This window comes from Nothobranchius furzeri, chromosome 15 (genome assembly GCF_043380555.1).
Source record: "Nothobranchius furzeri strain GRZ-AD chromosome 15, NfurGRZ-RIMD1, whole genome shotgun sequence".
Lineage (NCBI taxonomy): Eukaryota > Metazoa > Chordata > Actinopteri > Cyprinodontiformes > Nothobranchiidae > Nothobranchius > Nothobranchius furzeri.
The window spans coordinates 58,128,488-58,153,658 of NC_091755.1; the positions used below are offsets into that span (position 1 = coordinate 58,128,488).

The 25,171-nt window shown below is 42.7% G+C and overlaps 1 protein-coding gene across 2 annotated transcripts in view; it reads right to left on the bottom strand.

The window, feature by feature from the left end:
* Positions 1-488: 488 nt before the first annotated feature.
* Positions 489-25,171, bottom strand: part of fbln2 (fibulin 2) — a 31,237-nt gene continuing 6,554 nt past the window's right edge. For both annotated transcript variants that reach the window (XM_015968173.3, XM_070545259.1), the window contains exons 3-17: positions 23,282-23,396; positions 22,319-22,448; positions 21,111-21,291; positions 16,633-16,851; positions 15,495-15,608; positions 15,038-15,139; positions 13,572-13,703; positions 11,707-11,844; positions 10,260-10,400; positions 9,900-10,025; positions 8,025-8,150; positions 7,317-7,433; positions 7,115-7,243; positions 6,707-6,830; positions 489-1,633 (exon numbers count right to left, since the gene is read on the bottom strand). In XM_015968173.3, the coding sequence (XP_015823659.3) occupies positions 1,276-1,633; positions 6,707-6,830; positions 7,115-7,243; positions 7,317-7,433; positions 8,025-8,150; positions 9,900-10,025; positions 10,260-10,400; positions 11,707-11,844; positions 13,572-13,703; positions 15,038-15,139; positions 15,495-15,608; positions 16,633-16,851; positions 21,111-21,291; positions 22,319-22,448; positions 23,282-23,396 (2,252 nt within the window). In that variant the 3' untranslated portion in view covers positions 489-1,275. The remainder of the gene's footprint in view (positions 1,634-6,706; positions 6,831-7,114; positions 7,244-7,316; positions 7,434-8,024; positions 8,151-9,899; positions 10,026-10,259; positions 10,401-11,706; positions 11,845-13,571; positions 13,704-15,037; positions 15,140-15,494; positions 15,609-16,632; positions 16,852-21,110; positions 21,292-22,318; positions 22,449-23,281; positions 23,397-25,171) is intronic.

Genomic DNA, 25,171 nt, shown 5'->3' on the forward strand with positions numbered 1-25,171 from the left:
ACATGATCACAGAGGTCTACTGGCTTCTGGTTGTGTTCAAACATTTCACAATGAGCATCATGAAGTTAGCTCTCACTGGCCACAGAGGCATAATTTATTAATTTAAAAAATGCATAAATCTGCTATGATGAAATATTTAATTTGTACAGACAAAAATCTGAATATAAAAATGTTTTTAAAAGAGCAGATCTTCAACATGCTGGAGAGATGAAATTAATCTATTCTATAAACACTGGCGGGCTGCAAAAAATCAATCTGAGAACCTCAAATTGCCCTCAAGCCACCCTTTGGACATGTCTGCTCCAGAGCCTTAAGGGGAGACGAAAACCATGTTTGTACCTTTTCAGGAGCAAGTTTACATTTAAACGTCTTGTGTGTAGTACTTACTTCTTCCTGTAGATGGAGGTGTGACACTTTAACATCATGCAGAGCCGAGCCCAAAAGCCTTGCATGCATTCATTAAAATAAAACAGAACAAGACACTGCCACAGGTTACATATCCATGAATTTTATTGGTGATGACTGTGTGCAGATCAACGGGGGTCTGATGATAAATGCTGAGTTCTGCAGCAGGGTTGAAACGGCTACGGCAAAAGCCTGAAGATCTCTGGGGTGTCGTCGTGCACTCCTGCAACCAGCTCTGTTTAACTTCAGGAGGCTTACTCAGTAACACGGTGCAAAATCAAATACCTCCATAAGGGCAAATGCACGTAGAAGGAATTACCATGTATGTTTAAAAACATACAACCTCCAAACCACAGGCTGACAGCACGCTCCACGTCACAAATATTCCACCAAAATACTTTAATGCTATGTAAATCCAGCACAGAAATATGATACATCCATTAAAATATACTTCATTACAAAAAATACAGCAAACAGTAACATTAAATTAGCTTGAAAACACTTCAAATATTAAACTAAAGCAGCAATGAAGGTAAATAAAAACAGTTAAAGGTTTTAATTCATGATGTGGAAAAAATGATCATCAGAGGTGAAAAGTATCAGTAAATGTTGTTTTATATAGGTTTTGTTTAGTTCTGTTGCATCATCCACAGCTAGTTAGAAAAACATGTGGCTGATTGAAGTTGATCCATGATTCTATGAAATTACAGTTTAAAAAAGGCATAATTTTCTTTAAATAATCCACTTTTTATAGAATTAAAATGAATAAAAGCAGGATTACCTGTTTCAAACTCACCAAACACATAGTGGTAATGTTAAATTCTAGTAGAGGAAGCCATAATGGACTCCACGCAGACAGCTCAGCAGCAGTTAGAGGGAGTCGGCTGTGATGAAAACATAGATCCTGGCCTGGAAGGTGGTAAACTTCCCTTGCCTCCAAAGCTTCATCTCCACCGTGATTAGAAAGTCCCTTGGCCCCTGGACCTGTCGCTGTAAGTACACCGCACCTGTGTAGGCGTTCAGCTTCCTGGTGCTGAAGTAGTTCCCCTCGTTGCCCTGCGTGATGGAAACAATCACGTTGTCCCCGGAGTAGGCGGGCGACGGTCCAATACGGAAGATCTGAGCGGGGATGAGGATGTTGGACTGGAAGCTGAGGTAGTAGTAGGTGATTCTCTGTGGAGAGTTCTGACACTCCAGGGCGTTGGGACAGCTGATCCGCTCACAGCGTCTGCCAACACAAGAGGGTAGATGTTGTCATCAGCACAAGCGAAACTCAAAAAATTAGAAAATGGTGCAAAAGTTCACTTACTCAACTTAAAAGGTGAAACTAATAAATGAGATAGACTCGTTACATGCAAAGCCAGATATTTTTTGTTTTAGCTGTGATGTGAGGGACGGCAGTAGCTCAGGAGGTAGAGCAGGTTGTCTATCGGAAGGTTGCAGGTTCGATCCTGGCTCTGAACAGAGAATGCTGCCGCTGTGTCCTTGGGCAAGACACCTAAACTGCCTTGCCTGATGGTGGAGCCAGTGTTCAGCAGGCCTCGCCCCTGTGCAGCTGTGGCTGCAGCGTAACTCATCCCCACCAGCGTGTGAATGTGTGTGAATGGATGAATGACTGATTGTGTTGTGAAGCGCCTTGTAGAACTCTAAGAACGTGCTATACAAATATAGGTCATTTACATTCACCATGAACATGGCTCACAGCTCATGAAAACACCAAAATCTCAGACAATTAGAAAAAGGTGAAAAAGTTCCATATTCACGGCTCAAAGTGTCACACTCTCACCAGCTAATGAATCCTGCAAAGCCATGTTCTAATATTTAGTTTCATCTGTAGTGTTCCAGTTACGGTGGGATGCGAACATTTAGTCAGCCTCGTTAATCTTCATAATTATCCTGTATAAATCCTTGATTGTTTCAGTAAAATATATCATATAGGTATAGAGAAACCTTACCTATACGTGTACGCACACAGGTGCTCACATGGTGCTCTCATAAGTATGGACTTGGGCATTTTCAACACATGTCTTAAGGCAGTGGTTGGCACTAAATGCACTGTGATTTACTATAATGTGATTGTTCAGTAAAACAATGATAATTTGATGTTTCCTCATTAGGTTGATGCAGTGATATTTTGCTCTTGTTGTATTGTTGTGTGTCCCTTTGTTTTGTTTGTTTTTCTCTTTCTGCAGGTCTAGAAGCAGACTCTTGCTCATCATTGATTGTTTACTTTCGTGGGAAAAAAGTACACTGCCAATAAAGTTTTTAGTATCAGGCGTGACATTAAAGCAGACGCTTTGATGCTCCACCTGAGAGTTAATCTGTAAGGCTTGTCACCAGCATCCAGACATTAAATCTGTTTGCTTCACAGCCGGGCAGGACACGGGAGAATAAATAAATGAAAGCAACTTGTTGCATCTTTACCAAGAAGACGCATGGCTGCATTAGCTCTAAAGGGTGCTTCTATGCTATGTACTGAGCAAAGGGTCTGAATACTCAGGACTCTGTGATATTTCAGTTTGTCTTTTTTGATAAATCTGCATACATTTCTAAAATTCTGTGCTTTTCTGTCAGTATGGGGTGTTGTGTGTACATTAATGAGGAATTACATGAAAATTACAGTCCTGCACTGGAAACATGTTTTAGAGGTATTTTACTGTGTATTTTACGGTAATACGCAATGGGAATTACAGTGTAAGTGTACAGAGATATGAACAGTGGTGTGGCGTGTGAGTGATCCTGGTGAAGGAAACTACAGTCAAGCAGCAAAAGAAGTAATAGCAAACAGGTGATGCATAAATAACTAATAACTAAACTGTGCTATGGACTAGTCTGAATGTAGGGAGGTGTTATCCAAGATGTCAGCTTAGACAACATCCTCTCCTCCCCAGCCTGCCTGCTGGACTTCACTGGACAGTCCAGGACAGCGCTGATCTGTCCCCGTCTCAATTCCAGCCATGACCGATTGTGAAGGGTCGTATGAGAAGTCTCGTGGATTTGTACCCCAGTCTGGATACCTTACACATTGAGCTCTTTTTGACATGTACAGGATGTCACCCATAGACATACACTTACAACTGATTCACAACATGCTCTGTGTTGAACTACATGTAACTAATTGTCAAAATAATGTAAACCCAGATAACTAGACGTGTATAAATGTATCTGAATGTATTCTTAGGAAATGTTCAGTTATATATATATATTTAGTGATAATTTTGGTGGGACTTTCTTTATACGCTTCATTTAAAATAGATATAAGGACATTGTCTCCCAAACTCCATTTCTAGACTGTATCTGAATTATGCATTCATGTTTTTTTTTTTTTGTTCCCTGCTGATCCGGTCGGACTGCTTCTCTTTAGCTACACATGTACAGTAGTAGTATCTACAACAGGGGCCCTCAATTATAACGGTCCAAGGGTCACTCACAAAAATGACCCAGAAGCAAGAGGCCTGGACCGGGGTGCGGGGTGGGGTTGCTGTTGTATGAATGTCGGACGGGGGCCGCTGTTGTTTGGATCGCTGGCTGTAATGTACATAACACACAAGCTTTTAATATAAGGAAGGACAAGACCTGTCCTCTTCCAGCTCGGCTGTGTGACTGCACTAACCTGTCCTGTGTCACCCTCCCCATGTAACCCTCATGTCCATTTCATAGGAAACAAGATCTCCTGTAACTTAAAATGAGCCAAAGCTTCCTCCTAGTTTCTCTTTAAGCTGAATTTAACATCAGTTTATCATCATGAAACAAAAGAATAAAGTGGAACAAAAACTTATATCTTCTATTTCTCTCTACTTTTAACTTCTCCGTGTCCCTAAATAAAAGAGACAGATGATTATGCTGCAGCTGCTCGCTCCATCGGAGCGCGCCGCGCGACAACCTGCTCAATTAACATAATTCACGTCCCAAAGCCAACAGAACCGATCGGGCTGATTCGGTTCGGGTTCGGTCTCAGGTTACAACTCCAGCGCTCAGCCCTGCAGTACCACATAAAGAAGGACCAAAGTTTCCTACCCGGTAAATGTGGACAGATTCTAGATCCCATTCTGACAGATGTGGATGCTGCGCTTAAAATAACAAAACTACATTCCACTAGAATTGATTATGGCTACTCTTCTGTGATGCAGAATCGTTTAATTATTTTCCTCAGCTCTATCCAACACCTCTCGGTCGGCCGTCGGGGGTGAGGGTGGGGGTTGCGTGCGGGGTTCGGGGCGGCAGAGAGAGGGCTCGCGGGCTGAACATGGCCTGCGAGCCACCTATTGATTACCGCTGATCTACAACAATCACAGGAACAGCAGATTGTGTCATGAATTAAATAATTAGAACATTTGACAAATATGTATCTTTTGCATTTTTAATCACAATTGTCTATCTTTGCTTATTTAAAACATGTTTTTGATCATTTTTTGAAATCTTTTTTATATTTATAAATGTTTTGTTTTTGTGAAGCGTCTCGTGATTTTTATCTTGAGAGGCGCTATAGAAAAGATTCTTTCTTTCTTTCTTTCTTTCTTTCTTTCTTTCTTTCTTTCTTTCTTTCTTTCTTTCTTTTTCTTTCTTTCTTTCTTTCTTTCTTTCTTTCTTTCTTTCTTTCTTTCTTTCTTTTTCTTTCTTTCTTTCTTTCTTTCTTTCTTTCTTTCTTTGGACTAATACATGACCCTGTTGACCCCTAAACAGAATGCCTTTGGGATAAGTGGCTAGTTACTACAAAATGCTCTGGAGACATTAAATGTTGACCAAAGACTTTCTGTATGCGGAAGGTGCGCACGTTGGGTTCGGGGGCCACAGAGAGACGGCCCGCTGGCCGGACTTGGCCCACGGGCCGCCTATTGAGTACCGCTGATAAAGGAGATACACACAGTGATAGTAGAGAAGTGAAACTAAGTTAATAGGATTGACAGAAAGTGTGCAACAATTGTTTAAACAAAATTAGGCAGGTGCATAAATTAGTGCACCAAAAAAATAAAAATGACCTCAATGTTCAGTAGATCCTCGTTTTGCTGAAATAACAGCCTCTAAACGCTTCCTATAGCTTTCAGTGAGATTCTGGATTCTGGTTGAAGGTATTTTGGACCGTTCTTCTTTTCAAAACATCTCTGGTTCATTCAGGTCTGATGTTCTTCTGAGCATGGACAGCTCACTTTAACTCACACCACAGATTTTCAACAATATTCAGGTCTGAGGACTGAGATGGCCATTCCAAAAGGTTCTACTTGCTCCTCTACATGAATGCATTAGTAGATGTTGAGCAGTGTTTAGGATTGTTGTCTAGTTGAAAGATCCAGCCCCGGTGCAGCCTCAGCTTTGTTTCTGATTCCTGGACATTGGTCTCCTGAATCTGCTGATATTGAGTGGAATCCATACGTCCCTCACCTTTAACACGATTCCAAGTCCCTGTACTGGCCACACAGCCCACAGCATGATGCAACCACCCCCTACTTGCTCTTCTTCAGAGATATTCAAAGAGGAAGGAAACTTATAATTGGCCCCACTTAATACTCTTTCTTATAACTGGATTCACCTGTGTACGCAGGTCAAAGGTCACTGAGCTTACCAAACCAATTCTGAGTTCCTATAGTTTGTTCTAAAGGTTTTGGAATCAATAAAATGACAACAGTGCCCACATTTATCCACCTGCCTAAATTAGTTTAAACAATTATTGCACACTTTCTGTAAATTCTATGAACTTTGTTTCACTTCTCAATTATCAATATGTGAGTCTCCTACATGATATTTTTCAATGAGATTTTTTATCAGAACAACCAGCGATTCATAAAGAAAAAGCATAAAGAATAACAAGGCTGCCCAAACCTTCGCATCCTGCTGTGGAAAATGACTGAAAAGACAGGATTTATTGGTCTGAAATGAAGCATAACTGACAAATTGGATAAAACATTAGAGCTATCGCTCAAAAATGATTTCCTTTGTACATTAAGGACACGGAGTTGTTCTAAAGGTTTATACAATGTTTGTGGGAATCACAATCCTGCCATGTGTGGTGTGTCACAAGTGCTCCGGCACGCTCAGAAGGATGTCAGGACCACCCCCATCTTAATTAAACGCGTACAAAACAGGATGTTTTATCTATTTTGTTGGCTTTGTGAATCAGCTACCACAGGTGGTGAGTTCACAAACCTGGAAAAATGTTGGATTTATTTATTCAATCTTTGCTGTGTGACGACCAATTTTGAACTTCCAATTAGTGACCAAAAACTGAGCTGATCAGAAGACTCCTTTACCATTCTAACCGATTTAAACATGAAGAATATGGGTTTAAAAACTCATAACAACTCACGTGTCAGACACCTGGCGGTAGTCAGGGGGACAGCTCAGAGAGAGGCAGCGGTACCCTCCTTGAATGTTGTAGCAGGTCTCAGCAAGAGAGCAGTTGTGGGCCCCTGTGGCACACTCATCGATATCTAAAACACAGAGTAAAGGCCCCAGCGGGGCCAGTTTACAGCCACGGGATAACAGACAAACGAAGCTTTATAAAGTGTATGATTAAAGCACCATCTTATATTTATCTGAGCAGAAGCACTACTGCACCTTCTGCAAAGAGTGAAACAAGTGCAGAGCAGTTTTACCAAATCAATCTCAGAGCTGAAGTCAATGAGGCAACAACTCGCCCAGCAACAGCAGCAGCACAGAGAGATGAATTGATGTTGAATAAGATGATGAGGAGAAGCGGGATGCATTCCCTCACCTCTGCAGGATCGTCCATTGGGAGACATGCTGTATCCGGATTCAGGGCAAGCACACTGGTAACTACCAGGAACGTTCACACACTTGTAGGTGCACAGATGGCCGAGGCTCTGAGAGCATTCATCAATATCTGGTGAAGATAAATCATGCTGTGTGAAGTGGTCTGAGTCTGGTGTGTGTGGTGTGTGATGCAAGCGCCCCACCTTCACAGGTGTGTCCATCCTCCCTGAGGTAGTAGCCCTTTCTGCAGTAGCACTGGTAGGACCCGTAGACGTTAGCACATTCCTGACTGCAAGGGTTGGTCAGACACTCGTTCACATCTGGACAAATAAGGTTAAAGGTCAGAGGTCTTTGCCATCAGGATAATGTTTAAATCCTGACAAACACAAAATGTTTTAACCCTCTGGAGGCAGGTGTTGCAGATTTGCAACGTTAAAACCTACCTACCTGGTTACTCCACATACGTATTTCATGAGCATTTTTAAATCAGAAGTACCCCTGAAGGACTTAGATGTTCATCCTTTTATCAGAACTTATTTTGAGCCTTAGAGGGTTAAACAGGCTAATTATGGTTTTACTGGTTCCTGTCTGAAGGCCTGGTTTACTATAAAACACACTAATACATGTCTGCCCACACACACACACACACACACACACACACACACAAGCACACGCACACATATTTTCACACACACACACATATACACACACAAATACAAGCACACACACACGCACACATATTTTCACACACACACAAATACAAGCACACACACACACGCACACATATTTTCACACACACACAAATACAAGCACACACACACACGCACACATATTTTCACACACAGGCTCACACAAAAGCATGCATCAACATGCACTCATACCCAGGCCAACAGACATTCAGACAAACACACCTTCACAGTTCTTGCCATCAGCAGATAAGCGGAAACCAGAGGTGCACGAGCATCGGTAGGAGCCCGGGGTGTTCTCACAGGTCTGGGCACACAGACGGCCAGGGTAGCGCCAGCACTCGTTTATATCTGGGAGGAAGAAACTACATCATCATCGTACCTCAGAAAAGCCACGCCATGTTTGTTTGTTTGCTCCCGTCTGTGTGTGTGTGTGTGTGTGTGTGTGTGTGTGTGTGTGTGCGCGCGTGTGTGTGTGTGCGAGTGTGTGTGTGTGCGAGTGTGTGTGTGCGTGTGTGCGAGTGTGTGTGTGTGTGTGTGTGTGTGTGTGTGTGTGTGTGTGTGTGTGTGTGTGTGTGTGTGTGTGTGTGTGTGTGATGTGATGTGAGGGGACCATCTGTCTACTGATAGTCTAAACACTTGAGTTGAGTGTATTATTATGGGAGTCACAACACAGTGAATCAAGTGTAGAGGGTGATGAGACGTGATTGGTAGTCTGCCGGCTTCCTCAGGAGCTGGGAGGGATCAGCAGCTCCCTCTGCCTCGGAATAATAAAAAGGACACTGACAGAGAAGAATATTTACTAAGAAATCACAATGTAACCATAGACACATTGCTTGGTGTGTGTGTGCGCGTGTGTGTGTGTGTGTGTGTGTGTGTGTGTGTGTGTGTGTGTGTGTGTGTGTGTGTGTGTGTGTGCACTCTCTCGATCCCCAGTGAGTCGTGGAGGATGGCTGCTTATACTGAGCCAGGATCCTCTGGAGGTTTCTTCCTGTTAAAAGGGAGTTTTCCTCTCCACTCTCGCTGCATGCTTGCTTAGTATGAGGATTGCTGTATAGTCACTGACACTAGTCAGTGACTTGATGTAATTTGCTGGGTTCCTTATATAGGAAACATTTTTTCTGATTGGCTTATTGAACAGACCTAGATTGGAATGTTTATTATGTGAAGTGTCTTGAGACGACTCTTGTCGTCATTTGGCGATATATAAATAAAATTGAATTGAATTGAATAATCTAGTTGTGTGGTAATCTAGAATAATAAACAAGTTTAAAAAAACAATTTGAATACAGAAGGAATCGCAAATATCTGGAAACATTTAACCCCCCCACTGTCCTAATGGGTGTGACCCCGCGAGGAAAGTTGACCATTGAGCAGGGTTGATGGTTTATCCCTTGGGTCCACATGGCAGGAGTGAGGAGTGAGCACCACCTCACCCCTGCCACATGGACCTCAAAGGATAAACCATCAATCCTGCTCAATGGTCAACTTTCCTCGCAGGGTCACTCATAAAGACAGTGGGAGGGTTATAATAAAAACAGAGTCATTTAGTGTAAGACCAAATTAACACACTTTGTAGAGAAACTGCAATTAAAAGATGACATAACTGTTACAATTTGTCTGCAACTTTGCAGCATTAAACTCAATAAAAAGTTATTTACAGTGTACAACGAGTAATCAGACTCCCGTCCGTTTTTCACTGTTATGCTAAAATCAATTAAATTCATTTTTTCTTTATTGATGTACACACAGCATCCCATGTTGTCAGAAAAACACATAATTTTAGATATTTATGCAGAGATAAAAAAGAAAAACTGAAATATCACATGGTTCTAAGTATTCAGACCCTGAATTGATTAATGAGGAAAATAATGAATTTAAATGATTTAGCGAATGGCTGCAATATAACAAGAGTGAAAAATTGACAGGAGCCTGAATAATGTCCATAACACTGTATAAAACCTGTAGCAAAAGTTCCAGTTTAGTGTGATCGCAAAGGACTTTACAGATTTCCTTTCTACTTCATGTCTCTAACTAGCCCTTCCAGCAGCAGCTCAGTGAGGTCCTGGCTGTAGGGAGCTCTCAGAGGTCATAACGTACCTACGCACATCCTCTGGGCGTCCAGCTGGTAGCCTGTCTGGCACTCGCAGCGATAAGAACCAGGCAAATTGTGGCACAGCTGACCCTCTCCACATCGATGCAGGCCGCTCTCACATTCAGTCACATCTACAAGAACAACAGGACATCTGTGAAGCCCTCCTAAAGCTCAAATAGCTGCATCATGTAAATGCTGCCTTGCCATGTGTTCGAATTAAAGCTACTAATACCATTTACGTTGTAGCATGAGGTGCTGTTTGACCCAGTAAAACTCATGACTTCTGCATCACACTCATATTCTGATTAAACAGACGTTGACTCAGCATAGAAAACATCAGTGAACACTTGATTGTAAATCATTACCAACACATCTGGACCCATCAGGACTGGGCTTGTAGCCCCGGCTGCATATTATCTTCCTGTTGCACACGTAGGATCCCACCGTGTTGACACAGGTAAATCCTGAACCGCACGGCTGGGTCAAAAGGCCACACTCGTCAATGTCTGGTGGAAAGAGACACACAGAGGGAGTGAGTGAGTGAGGGAGTGAGTGAGTGAGTGAGTGAGTGAGTGAGGTAAATGTGAGGAAATGCAGGGGGGGGGGGGCACACAGGCAGACAAACATGGCCTGAGCTCTTTGCTGTGATATCATAGCAAACACACTTCACACAGATGGGTAACTATGTTGTTGTGCACGTGTGTGTGTGTGTGTGTGCGTGCGTGCGTGTGTGTGTGTGTGTGTCTGAAACTTTCTTTGTCCCTTTTTTCAGAGGATTTCTCCTTTGCTCCTGTTACAGGGGCATCTGCTGCCTTAACACGCCCCAGTTCCTGCCCCTGGGGGCTAATTCCACAGCCTGGGTTTGTACTGCAGGAGGACAGAGGATCAGCTTTTATCCGCCCCTAACAGCAACGTCTCTGATCTTCTCTCTGTGTGGCATTTAACCCCTCTGCCACTGTAGGTTCACTCATTCATCTGCTTGGAGAACCATCACACCTTTCACCCGTGGACAGATTTGTCTCATGAGCCAGTGAGTGGGTAACCGTCAGGTAAACACGTTTGGGTCCAGATGTTCTATCACTCTTAGAGGGAACCATAAGTTAGTTAGCTCCAGTCTGGCTTGGCGGTACATGAAAGCAACACTTACTCTGGCTGCAGATCAGACTGGATCAGCTTTAACATCCTTTTCATGAATTGTTGAAAAGATCAGTAATAATAGAAGTGAAAGAAATAAATACAAACACGCTATAATGCTTAACATTAGGACATCTGTCTTTATAAAACACCTCATTCTTCATTTTTACACTTTAACATGGAGATGCTGATTTGCAGCTATAATCATGTCTTTATTGGGACATCCATCACTAACTCTGTTTGCTCAGGGACATGGATGTTTCATCCCCCCAAATAACAAGCCTGGGGGAGCCTCAGCTGTGTGGTGGAGTTGCTAATGCTAGCGGTTAGCTTCAGTTGAAAGAGACGTTCTCTGCTGATTCTGGATGCTAAAGCAACAGCTTTCCTTGTCGTGAGTCAATATGGGTAAGTCCAATTCTCAGTGTGACGTAGATCTGTCAAGCTTTTTATATCCTAGAGTTTCACCATCTATTTTACACCAGAAGCTAATACAGGAGATAGGTCTTCATGTTCACCCTGCATATAACTTATCAGAAATAGTCCTTAAAAGTGTTTTTCAGTGAACCGCACCTTTAAATGCTGGTAACGTGAAAGTGTGTGGATGCTACGTGATTTTTACTTGTGCTCGGATGTGAATCTCTCCAGAGACATGACTGCTGATTTATCAGGTTTTCTCACCTATGCAGTTACCCTGGGAGTCCTGACTGAAGCCTACGGGGCAGCGGGGTTTGGGCTCACACCTGAACGAGCCCTCCGTGTTCACACACTCAAAACCATCGCCGCAGTTGTGACTCCTCTGCACACACTCGTTGATGTCTGTGGGAGAAGATCACCGGTGAGTGTGAGAGGACGTAGAAAACACCACAGATCACACAGAAACAGATGCAATGCTTTACTTGCCCACTGGAAGGCGCTGTGCTTTAGTGTCAGAGTTTAGGATCATTAAATCAACCTCAACACAACCAAACAACAGCTTCCTGTTTCAGCGTGAGGGCTGCAGCTCATGAAACGGCACAGCTAACGTCTTGTGCAGATGCTGTTCACTTCTCTAGAGTTTCCTCCCACCTGTTTAGCAGAAGCTCGACTTTTTCTCAATAAACCCTCCACATCTGTCACTGAACAGCATCTACACATCTGGAATAACAGCCTCAAAAAACAATATGAAGTCAATCTATGTGTGGCTGCATCAGACTAATGCTTTCACTCGGAATAAACACAATGAATATGTTGCTGCTGGTCTGGAGCAGCCCTGTCAGGAGTCCCTGTGGACGAGAAGAACCGGTTCACTAACGGGGACCGAGCATCTGGCACCGACTCAAGCCCAGCAGGTTGTGCAGGAGGCTGAGGGACAGCGATGGAGAGAGGAAGAGGGATAGACTTCTGAGAGACTATAACAGTGGCATCCCTCCAGGAGAAAGGACTGCAAATGTAAATGCTGGACTTTACTGGCACTTTGAGGGAATCAGTCCCTTTGGAAACCTGACAAGCGTTTCTGTTTTGTTATGGAGACCTAAAACACGGCACAGCAATGGCTCAGTTTGTTTAAACATGTGAAATATGACTTCTAAAGGAAAGGACACAATTAGATACTTCAAATGTTAATTTAACATTTTAACTGACTTCAGTTCAAATTGCACCTGTTGTCCCTATTCAGAGAGACTTGCTTTTAGTTATTATCATTGATGTAATCTTTATTTATTCTGCCTTTTAATTAGTTTTGAAATCATAATTATTAGAAAAACAATGATTTTTGCATTTCTGACAAAGGCACGGGGCTCAAGAGGATAGATCAATCTTTTTGACATTTAACAGTAAAATGTTCTTGAAATTGCTTATTGACATGTTTGCATGTATAAAATAGGTTGGTAACAGTGATGCACAAATGGATTCTTGAGTATTTTGTAAACCCTGAGGCTCTTATTGGCGCCTCGTTAAAAACCATTAGGACCTGTTGTATGAAGTGAACCATCTTACGGCGGCGACGGTCTGTAAAGAGAAAGATGGTTCACAAATCTGAGCTGAGCTTCTTCAGAGCAGCAAGATAAACAAATCAACTGTATGATCGCCACAGAAACCAGACACAGGAACACTGTAGTCTTTCTGGGTCAGATCTCTGCAGCTTTTGTTTTGGAGGTGAGGGATTATTAGTGCATCCTTGGGAAACCTGATCGGTCTATAAAACAAACAATATAAAAATCATCAACGACCATGCTGATCATTCCTGATGAGAAAAAATTGAAAATATCCATCCATCCATTTTTATCCGCTTATCCAGAGTGGGCAGCAGCCTAAGTAGGTAGGCCATATTAAATTGAATAGCCAGCAGAAAAGTAGATATTTTTTACTATTCTCTTTCGACAGATGACATAACTAGTAGCTGTGAGACATTTGTGTCACAATTTCCATTGTCAATTCCTGAGGGTATTCTAAGCAGCTCTTCCTCAATAATATGCTTTTCCCTCATTGTGAACCTTTATAAGTTGTTCACAGTGGGTGGAAGTGCGCACGCTGATGCTGCTCAGTGCTGATAAGGTGCAGTCTACCTTCACAAGTGTCACTGATGATCTGGTATCCAGGGGCGCAGGTGATCAGTCTCTGGCAGACAAAACTCCCTGCAGTATTCACGCAGCGCTCATTAAACTGGCAGGCACGTGGAGACAAACACTCGTTTATGTCTGCAGGAAAGAAATCAAGACAAATGTGTGCAGAAGATGAGGCCAGAGGGGGATAGGTAGTGAAAAGCAGTCAACAAGATGTACAAGAAACATCAAGTCAGCAGTTAGAAAGAGATTAAAGAGACAAATCCCCTTCAGGACAAATATTAGAGACAAACATGGAGAAAAACATCCACATTGAGCTGTTTTCTGCTCCATGTCTCTATGTCCTAACTCACATAGATCTACCTCCAGGAGACAGAATGGTCTCTATGTCCTAACTCACATAATTCCATTTTTGGTTCTTTTTTAAACACAGATAAGGTTTTTCTTTACTTTGCTGACGGTTTCATTTGTGGCTGCAAACATCTTCAGAGCTGGCGCCGATGGTGGCGTCACTTCCTACTCCGTTTATCCGCGGGCAGCAGTGGACGTTGTCGCCCTCTGCTGCCCACTCTCCCCTCCGATGATGCAGTCCCATGCGCGATCCAATGTGTAAACTCCATCGTCTCTGTTCATGGTCTCACATCCACGTCTCCTTATCTCTATAGCTTCTTTTATCCATCTTTTGTATTCCTGTTGTTCGGTGTTTATGATCCTTGTGTTGTCCCAGTACATTACAAGCTTTTCTCTTGAGCAGTGATCTGTTACGGCTGACTTCTTTATTTTGCTTTCTGATTCTTGTTTTGCAGCTCTTGTGTGTCTTTGACTTGTTTCTTACTGGATCGCGCATGGGACTGCATCATCGGAGAGGGGAGAGTGAGCAGCTGCCCGCGGATAAACGGAGTAGGAAGTGACGCCACCATCGGCGTCAGCTCTGAAGATGTTTGCAGCCGCAAACGAAACCATCAGCAAGGTAAAGAAAAACCTTATCTGTGTTTTTAAAAGAACCAAAAATGGAATTAGAAGACTAACTCACATAGATCTATTTCCAGGAGACAAGGTGGACGTATATAGTTCAGTTTCTGATGGTCATTGTGATTAAACCCACTATTTGCCTCCATTCTGGTTAGAAAATAGCAGGTGGATTATGGAATGCATTTGGTGAGCTATGCGGTGATAACGCGTGAATGGTTGGGGTAATCCCTCTGGTGTTGCATCAGTTCAGGACCACGATGAAAACGTCTGCCAAAGGAGGATTAGAGCTGCATCTCTTCCAATCTAGAGGCGCTGATGAGTGATGGAGACAAATCAGTGACAGAAGCTCTCTGCCACAAAGGTCTGCTCTGCTGGAACCAAATTCCTCTGGCTTGAACTGAAAACTGGGGTCAAGGCTGGACTTCAAAGCCCAATGTTCACTTGTGTCTTGACACAAAATGTTTCTACGCATGATCGGCTTCATCACGAGGTTTTACCTTCACAAGAGTGTCCATCAGCTCTGAGGGAGAACCCTGGCAGACAGGAGCACTGTGGCCTTCCTCCCACTGGGGTGCACTGTTGCTCACAGATGCTGTCGCCTGAAAGCATACGGCACAGTCAAAACATGTGGAATATAATCCTTCCACAGCCTAAGCAGGAAAACAGAGTTCTTGTGTTTCTAGAGTGATGCCTGAAAAATGTCACAATGTGCTAACAACCAACTACCGCCATCGAGACCAAGCAAGGGGAACAAAATGTAAGCCTGCATGGATCAGAGTATCGAAGCCTTGTGAGAATAAGTGATCATTTAAAAAAGACATTTTCAGATTTCATAAAAAGGGTGTGTTGGAGTTCCAAGCATGCCCGTCTGTGTCTTGTCCTCTAAACCTACTTCTAAAAGCTGAAGATGCTCACTGTGAGCTATCCCTTGCCTCATTAAGCCACATATCTAACCTTCACAGGGGTTGAGCAGGACCCCGGGCTGGTGGGGAGGTGGAAGTGGAGAGGTGGTCTTCTCCGCCTCTGTTCTGTCATCCTCCTGCAGTTTGTTCTCCTCATCCACAGTCTCTGCACGGACATGAATAACGTCAGGACTGGAGCAATGGGTGGCACTGTAATCACTAATCCAGCCTCTCCATCATCAACAGCAGTCAGAGCTCTGCAGACACATTCTGTAATCTGAGGCTGTGGAGTTCATGAGTGACAGCTGCTAAAGTAACGCAACGAGAAAAAACATGGCCTTCAGACATGCATTTGGGTTTATTATTGTGTCCAATACCTCACTGTAATTTACTGAGAGCTCCGACATCAGGTTCCTGTTGAGACAGGCTTGTGTTGGTAGCAGCAAGCGATTGTTGATTAATGCCTGGCGCTCTGCAAACTTCCTCAGATTAGAATATTTCTGAAGAGAGGCTGAAGAGGCCGAAGCAGCTACTTCACAAAACAACATGAACTTTGTACTGAGCCAACCTGTCCTACGTTTTAATGAGTTAAACTGTATTAAATCATTAAACTAAGATTCAAAAAAATGTCAGCACTACTGTGAGAGGCTCATCAGGGTCACCATAGTAACAACACAGTGTCTCTCACAGCAAGACACAAATTACACCTCAAGCAAAGACTTGATGAATGAAAACTACATAAATCCTTTTTTCTATGACATCATAGCATAATATAGCTCACTTGTGACAGGTCAGGAAGGCAGCCATAGCAATAAGGGTGCTCCAAGGCTTATGCATTAAATATTTGTACACCTGAGAAAGCTGTGCCATCCGATTAGACTGAAATAAGAAATGAAAGCTGAAATGAGGAGAAAAAAAAATCACTGAAACGATGCTGGAAGGACTTTTGACACGAGCAGAGATCCAGGAAAGGGATTTTACTGTAAGAGTAGAATAATTGTAATTAGGCTTGCAGACAGGAAGGAACTGAAATAGCCAAGAAAATAATACAGAGAGACGGATGGAGTCTTTCTGACATGAAGGGCAGACTATATGAATATTATTACAAATGAAAAACCACAGAAAGTTGCAGCCACAACCACCCTACGGACGTCAGCAAGACAAACGACGAGTTGTGGTTTTGAATTTACCTTGTGCACAAGTGAAAGCGTCCTCTTGTAGCGCGTACCCGGGAAAGCACTCGCACCGGTAGGAGCCAGGCGTGTTGATGCACCTGTGGTGACAGATGTTGCCCTCATATATCAGGCACTCATCCATGTCCTCCACCTCAACAGGACCCTCGACGGCATTCTCGCCCTCCCGCTCCGCACCGATGGAGAAGGCCTCTTTAGGGTACAGGCTGTCTGATACTGCAGCACAGGGGGGGTGAGTGTGAACGATGCATAAAGGAAAACACATATCTAGGCGTAACTACAGAAAAGCAACACTGAAGGCCGCCCCCATCGTTTAGCAGCTTCTTATAAAAGGAGAGCAACAAAATGGGGTGAGTAAAACTTGTATGAGATGAAAAATTAATCCTGACTATTGTGTCCTTTATCACCGCTAACCACAAGGCAGAAAGAAGAAAAGTTTCAGAATGAACGAGGTCTGAGCCAAGTTTCTGAGCTTGTCAAAGCCAAACCAAATGAGTTCTACACAACTTCAAACAAAGCAGTGATTTACTGGAAAAGAGCCGAAAACACGATGCCCAGCAGGCAGGCAGACATTAGATCTGAAAGAGCTACAGTTCATGAGGTGAATGAGGCTGTTAGGGGCAGCAGAGTGGGGTCTTGCTCTAGATTTATTCTTTTCACAGCAGCTTTATTTCTTGTTGCAGCACATCCTTTATTGGCCTGCAGTTCAATACGTGTGTGTAGGGTGCTGAGTTGATTTAGTTCATTATCTCCATAAAAAAATAAAAACTTGTATGTTAGATTGGACACTGATATATTTCAAATGTTTTTTTCTTTAATGTTGATGCTTATAATTAACAACTAATGAAAATCTTAAATTAGTATCTCAGAATATTTGGATGTTAATTAAGACTGAAGCAAAAATAAGGATTTTTAGAAATGTTAGCCAACTGAAAAGTATGAGCATTCACAGCACTCGTTGTTTAGTTGGGGCTCCTTTGGTCTGGATTACTGCAGCAATGCGGCGAGGCATGGAGTCTGTGGCACTGCCCAGGTGTTATGAGAGCCCATGTTGCTCTGATAGTGGCCTTCAGCTCTTCTGAACTTTTGGGTCTGGCATGTTGCATCTTCCTCTTCGCATTAAGGTCAGGTGAGTTTGCTGGCTAATCCAGAACGGGGACACCATGGTCATTAAAAACACACTTGGCAGTTTTGCTTGCTTTTAGCACTCCCTAGTGCCTGTTATTGATTATCTGTGGTCAAAGCAAAAGTGAAACTTATCTCCTCCCTGTGCGTTTGTGTTATATCCTAACAACTGTCTCTCCAGCCTTTATTAGTGTCTACAGGAGTGATTCATCTCTAAATGATACAAATCAGCTGTCTTCATCATCTAAAACAAGCAGGAAACGTACTGGAAGCAGACTTGAGTGCCAGGTATGTAAGCTGAATTTTTTTTTTTAAAGTTACCCCTACTTGACACCAGAAGCATCAGCGAAACAGAACGGGAGCAGAACATTACTGCTTCAAATATAATCCATTATAGTATATGGGGATAATTCAAACCAGCCACGATGAGGCAATTTTCAGGCGCTTCCCAGAAGCGGCACACCACACCACTAAAGCCGTTCTTCCGGCTCTTGGAGAGTTCAGACGCTTTTTTCCTCCTCTCCTCCCTATCTTATCCCAAGGCTCTTTGTCTGTCTTTGGGTGTACGGCGCTTCTTCATTTTTTCTGGAAACTGTAAATTATTAAAAATGCATCTGGTCAGTTGGTCTCTCAACGCGATTGACAAATTTTTTTCAACGATGAGAACAGGAGAAGGGGCTCCCGGATGCCCCTCTGGGACAGAGCCAGCTGGGCATATCATGGACTCCTGGAAACAGTGGAACCTGGTCTGCCTCTCTCAACTGTCTGTAGAGGATTCTGAGGACGTCTAGATATTTGTGGTGTTTGTGTCAGGTTTCTTGCTTTTTGGCCTGAGTGGTTACCTGGCTTACCGTAAAATTAATGAGCTGTCGATGAATATTGACTCAATCCCGGAGCTCAGGGATGGATTACACCATGTTGTGAACGCACAAACTCATATAATTGTCGAGATGAGTCGTAAGCTTGGAACTTTGGCTGAAATTCAGACTGGCACAGAAGGTGGATTTGATCAAGGAGAAAGTGGACGGATCAGCACGGATTGGGATAGATTAATTACGCCATTATTGGATTTAGAGGGGTAGAGGACCAACAGAACTTTAAGATAGAGAGGGAATTATCTCTGTGTGGCCCCAAGACAAGTTATCTTATCCGAATCTAGTGCCATTGAGCCTGTGAGGTGGAAGTGATTACTCCCCCTCAGAAGAAATGTCTGGGCGGGACTGCGACCAGTAAAGGCCATTGGATCGTTTCCAGGAGTCACTGTTCTTTCTAAACCCAATTACCTCCCTCCCCTGTCCAAACGAAGGTGACGAGCGCTGCTTATCGCAGCTGCATGCACTGATGTGTGGAGAGTCCCCAACCCTACCTCCCCACCTAGTGGACACTTATGTTGTGTAATGTCTGAAGTATGTTGCATTTCTGTCTGAGGTGTTTTTTGCATAGCAAAGCTGCCCTCCCTGTGGAGGGTAACTCTGAAGTGCCTTTTTTTCCTCCACCCGACTCAATCCTTATATAAACCCTCTGATCTCTATTAAGGTAGCATGACTCTATTAAGGTAGCGTGACTCGGGTTGCAAAAGACCACAGTCACCTATTCTTGTCATGTGTCTATGTCTATGTATGTCTGATCTCAGAATTGTGTGTACTGAAACTTTAATTTCCCCTGGGATTAATAAAGTATCTTTGAATGGAATTTGAATTGAATTTGAAATTGAATTGAATTGAATTGAATTGAAATGAATTGAATAGCATTGGGTTCCATTTTTGGCGCGAGCCGCTTCTGGGATGCAACAATTTATGCTGTTAACATAGGGCTAGACAGGAAATCTCACACTTTTTCAATGTAAAACCCCTGGTAATTTTCAAAATAAAAGTCTAAAGCAGCAATGCAATTTTATATCTATGTAGATTACGTCAATACAAGTGACCTAACGGCTTATTTACTCCCTGCTTCTTTCCAGAAGTGCAGCGATGTGTTTATCATGGCTTTAATCCTGGCAGTGGAGAGGAACAACATCGTAAATGACATCAAACAGCAATATCAGAAGTGATTTCCTTCTTTTGGGTTAAACGGCGTACGGCATAAACTCAAGGTACTTTGTGATCTTGCGAGTTAAGCAAGGAAGATGGCAGAAGTCTCGAGGGATTTTGTGATCTTGTGAGTCGAGTGAGGAGCACATCGGAGAAACCGCTTCACGGCTGAGACCCTCCCGGTGTGCACTGCGGTGCAGCAAATGTCGCAAGTGAACCTTTCCGCTGCCGTTCAGCCCATTTCCAGTGTGCAGTAGGGTGTCGGCCCGGCACTCTGAAGCAGAAAATGCTGTATTCTGGCCATAGAGAGCAGTGGAGCTCTGAATGACATTTCATTAACCCTGTTAAGAGTCATTTTAGGACATACTGAGAAAAGAAAATGATTTTAAAATATGAAAAAGTTGCGAAGAATGCCTTTCAACCAGGTACTGGTGGTTTTGGCACTGTATGCAGGTTCCAAGTCTTGTAGGAAAATTAGATCTACATCTCCATAAAGTTGGTCAGCAGCAGGAAGCATGATGTGCTCTAAAACTCATGGTCTGCGTTGACCTTGGACCTCAGAAAACACAATAGACCAACACCAGCAGATGACATGGCACCCTAAACCATCAATGACTGTTGAAACTTTACACTGGACATCAAGCAGCATGGATTCTGTTCCCCTCCTCTTTCTCTGCATTCTGGGACCTTGATAAATGCAAATTTCACTTTCAACAAAGAACATAACTTTGGACCCCTCAGCAGCAGTCCAGTCCGTTTTGTCTTTAGCCCAGGCGAGATGCTTCTGACGTGTTCTCTTGTTCAAAAGTGGCTTGACATAAGGAATGTGACAGCTGAAACCAGGTCTTGCACACGTCTGTGTGTGGTGGTTCTTGAAGCACTGACTCTAGCTGCAGTCCACTTTTTGTGAATCTCCCCCAAATTTTTGAATGAGTTTTGTTTCACAATCCTCTCCAGGGTAATCTCTAGTGCTTGTACGCTTTTTTCTAACATGTCTTGTCCTTCCCTTCACCTCTTTATTATTGTGGTTGGACACAGAGCTCTGTGAAAGGCCAGCCTCTTTAGCAATTTGTGTCTTGCCCTCCTTGTGCGAAGTGTCAATAGTTGTCTTTTGGACATCTGTCAAGTCAGCCGTCTTCCCCACGATTGTGTAGCCTACAGAACTAGACTGAGAGACCATTTAAAGGCTTTTGCAGGTGTTTTGAGTGTGTAATGGAAAAAATCTAACATACAAGTTTCACTTTTTGAATGGAATTACTGAAATAAACCAACTTTGTCATGATACTGTAATTTTATGACCAGCAACTATAGGTGAGTTACCTTTTCTCAGAGGCAGGGTAGAGTCCAGAGCAGGTCTCTCTCTGACTGTGGGGCTCTCCTGCTCCCCCCTGCAGCAGCTTAGGAAGATGTGTTGGCAGTGGAAGCCCATGTAGTGGTGGGCTTCACAGCCATGCCCCTGTTTGTGCAACTGCAGCCCGAGAGAGCAGCAGCTGCAGCACTCCTGCAGGTCACACAATACGGGTCACAGGGATGCCGTTTTCTCATTTACAAATAAATGTCATGGTTCTAACAAAGAACCAGAACGTTTGACGCATGACTTGTCTGTGTGCATGTATGTGGTACGTCACACGTCAGGAGTTTGTGAGGGAGTCTCCATAAATTCTTAAAATATTTGGCTAGCTATGGTCAACTCCTGTTTTCTTCTTTGATTTTTGATAATTATTTTCCCTTCATGGTGATTTTAGCCAAAACATTCAAACAATCAAACATATGTTGATTCTTCTCTTTTCATAAATTTAAGTTAATGATATCTTTTCTCATCTGGAAAAAAATATGTTTCTATACTTGAAAGCTATGAAATCTATGTCTACCCTTAGTTATTTATACTTTACTGTTACCTTAATCATTTATTCTTAAAAATGAATATAGCATCATGCAAATTCCACATTTTGGAGCCTTTTACCATGTTATTATATTATCTCATCATGAAAAACACCCTCAAAGCAGTTTCCTGTCTCAGCTGCTGTTTCCCTTCAGCTGTGCTAAACCCTGCCTAGCTGTTGTAAAAACCTACATCATCATGCCCCACTCCTCCCCATCCTCGGCGTCTCAAGTCTGGATCCCTCCTCCCCTGGACTGTAAACACTAACACCCAGTCTCTCAGTGTAGCTAGTGGTGAGATTATTCTCCACAGTTGTGAAGAAGTGATTTCTTTCCTTTTTCTGTTTTCAGCAAAAGCTGAATGGGACGTTTCGGCAGCCAGTCCAGCGGGAAATGTCCCGGTGCTTCTAATGTCCAGTTCACTGCTGCTTAGCTGGGAATTTAGTGTTATGTTACAAAATGGGTGGACCCAGCATTTAATTCCCTGACAGAAGGAATGGCTCATGAAAATAACTTATATTAAAGGACTTCTCAATAGTGCCAATGGTAATATTGTATCATATATTGTGCCTATCGTTGCTCTGGAAGGTGTAAAATAGCATGATACAGGTCATTTAAGACACCTGAGGCTGTTCACTGATACCTGCCTTAAAAGAATCAATTCCACATTTACTGCTGGCATCCTCTTCACATAAGCTTCCTGCTTGGGCTGCTTTAACTCCAGCCAAGCACTGGCTTTCTTTCAGAGAGCTGAAGCAGCACTGTTGTTGTGCAGTCCTGATGGAGAAAGATATGTGTTATAAATGACCGTGGAGGTGTTTGGACTCAAACGCTGCTCTTACAGGAATCGCCATTCTGGCCAAAGTGCTGAATAAATATTCTTTCAAATTAAAAGATCTTATTTAAAGGATAAATTCAACCTGGAATATCTAAACAATCACTCATCATGAGACAAAGAGACAAACAGGTAAAAATGAGTTTAGAGGTTTTACTGAGAAAAATCTCTGCCTTAAATAGTTGAAAGTGGAAAGCCTGAGGGAACAGGAAACTTGTTAGGCAACATTTGGGGAAGTTGAGACAACTCTTACAGTTAAGTCTGGCATCATCACTCTCTGTTGTAAAATGTCTGAAAACATGCATAAACCTTGAACTGAACTGTGTAAAAACCATTAAAGGTATCAAAATATCAGTTCAGACATATTAGTCCAACTCTCTGATGGAAAAGAATAAAGTTTGAATGATTTTTCTAGAGAACTGAGATTTCTCACACGTTTCACCCAATTCTCACTGTTGTTTGTGTAGCAATTCTTCTGCTTTATTATGTTTAGGTCATTTTGTCCATAAAGTCCCAGATTAGCATCAAATGTCCAAAGCTGCAGCAGAATCGTGACACCTACAGGTCTTCTGCCCCTGGTGGGGGATTTAAGAAATGCAGGCAATGGGTACCATTATTTCCATAATTTTTTATAGATATTTATATAATTTCAATATTATCATTAGCTATAAATTGCTGTGTTTAAAGGGAAATGAAAGAAGGACAAACCAGACTTTACTTCCCACAAACCAAGTGTTTTCCTGCTCAGTTTGTGAGCATTACATAACCAACTCACCAGCAGACTGAGCGCCTGTCTCCTGTTGGAGGCTCCGTGCTGTTGCAGCGACCATTAACCGAAGCCCATTTCCCCCCAGTTTCACAGCAGCTCTTCACCAGCTCGCTGACAGAAACTGGAATGAAAAACAAACACTCAGAGCAGCCGGGGTTTCGGAGCTATCCTCATTATTCTAACAGAAACAAAGGTTTAAAGTATGAATTCAGAATGAATCTGATGTTTAAAATGAGCAACTAAAACAATCATGTCTGCAGGTTTTCACCCACAGCAAAACAAGAGGAGAACCCCAAAGCTTCCATTCAGAGTGAAAACTTTGTAAAGCTTTAATTGGTTTCTCAACAGTATGGTCTGCTGACACATATGAGAAGAATAAAGAAAATGTTGTTTGCACATAATTTAATTATGCACGTACATACAGGCCAGCCCAAGGCCAGTTTGGCACTTTAATTTGCACATCTACCTCTGCAGTTTGCAGAAATCCCACTTTAATAACGAGACCAAAGCAACTCCACAGACCAGTGTGGGTGACTGCTGCAGCGTGCATAATTTAAAGGTTCGCAAAGGAGAAAATCAAAATGTTGACTCTTTGATACAAAACTACAGTATCTGTGCCAGCTGTGCAGACACACAGGTCCCTTTGAACTTGTGTGAAAGTTTATGAGAAGGCGGCAAAGGTACAACTATTCACCATTCACTTCCCATTCATTTTCTCCTGGTGGAATCGGCTCACTTCTCCAGGTGTCCACGCCAAGTCTTCATCAGGTTTCCAAAGGGTTTTGATTTTAGGGGACTTGGACATAATTCGCCAACCTGCACTGTCTGATCTACTTATGACGGCACTAATCCAGATGTGCATTAACTACACTTTCTCTCTGTTCTAGGTCTGTCATTAGATACGTCCATCAAACTGACCGTGACACCAGATGTTTTGCCCTTTTTGTCTCAGTCCAGTAGGGATGACATTAAACTCTTCTGAGCAGCAAAGAGCAGCTCTCAACATGTCTGCAGGCATCATAAAGCAGCACATCACCTATCGTTGAGGCTTTTATGGACTTACTAAAGCATTTACAGTTCTCTTATAAAAACATGGTTGGGTTTGTGTCTCCAGAAGACATGACACTATGCCCATCTCACGTGTAATTTGGCCTAGCAGGTGGTTGTGACGTTACAAAAAGCCCTTTGGTGCTATGAGCTCATTTGCAGCTGTTTTTACTTTCATTTCCACTAAAATTATGACTCAACTATCACGTGAGGGACCTTTTTCCACAACCAACAGAGTATGCAGCCAGAACCTGAGTGCCCAAAGGGGCTATTCACTTTAATTCAATTCAGTTTATTTCTACAGCACCAAATCACGACAAGAGTCGCCTCAATGCCCTTCACAAAGTAAACGTTCCAATACAGTTCAGTTCATTAAGCCAATCAGTAAAACGTTTCCTACAAGGAACTTTAGTGATTTCCAATGGGTCCGTGTGTTTAAAATCACTAACACTTGCTGGGACTTGTCATTAATAGTATGTAAACTTTTCAGGACCTTATTTTTACATATCCTAGACACACCCAAAGCCAGAGGTTTAAATATGCAACATCTGCATCCGCGGCACGCCTCCATCAAAACATTTTCCACACTCTTAATTAAAACCTGCTTCCCACTGCCTTGTTAGGCTGCAAGTATTTATTCAGACAAGTGTTTGAGAATCAGAACAGGGGAAATTTACTCAGCTGTTGCCTAAGAAAATGAGCAGAATTTTGGCACTGATGGGTTCAAAAAGAAAACATTCTTCTCTAACTGGAGGTTTTTAAGTCCAAAAAGTCCCAGCTTTTATCGGCGTTAAGAGTGATTGCATCAGTGAAGCATGAATAAAACAACTTTATATAAAATAGAGGGCT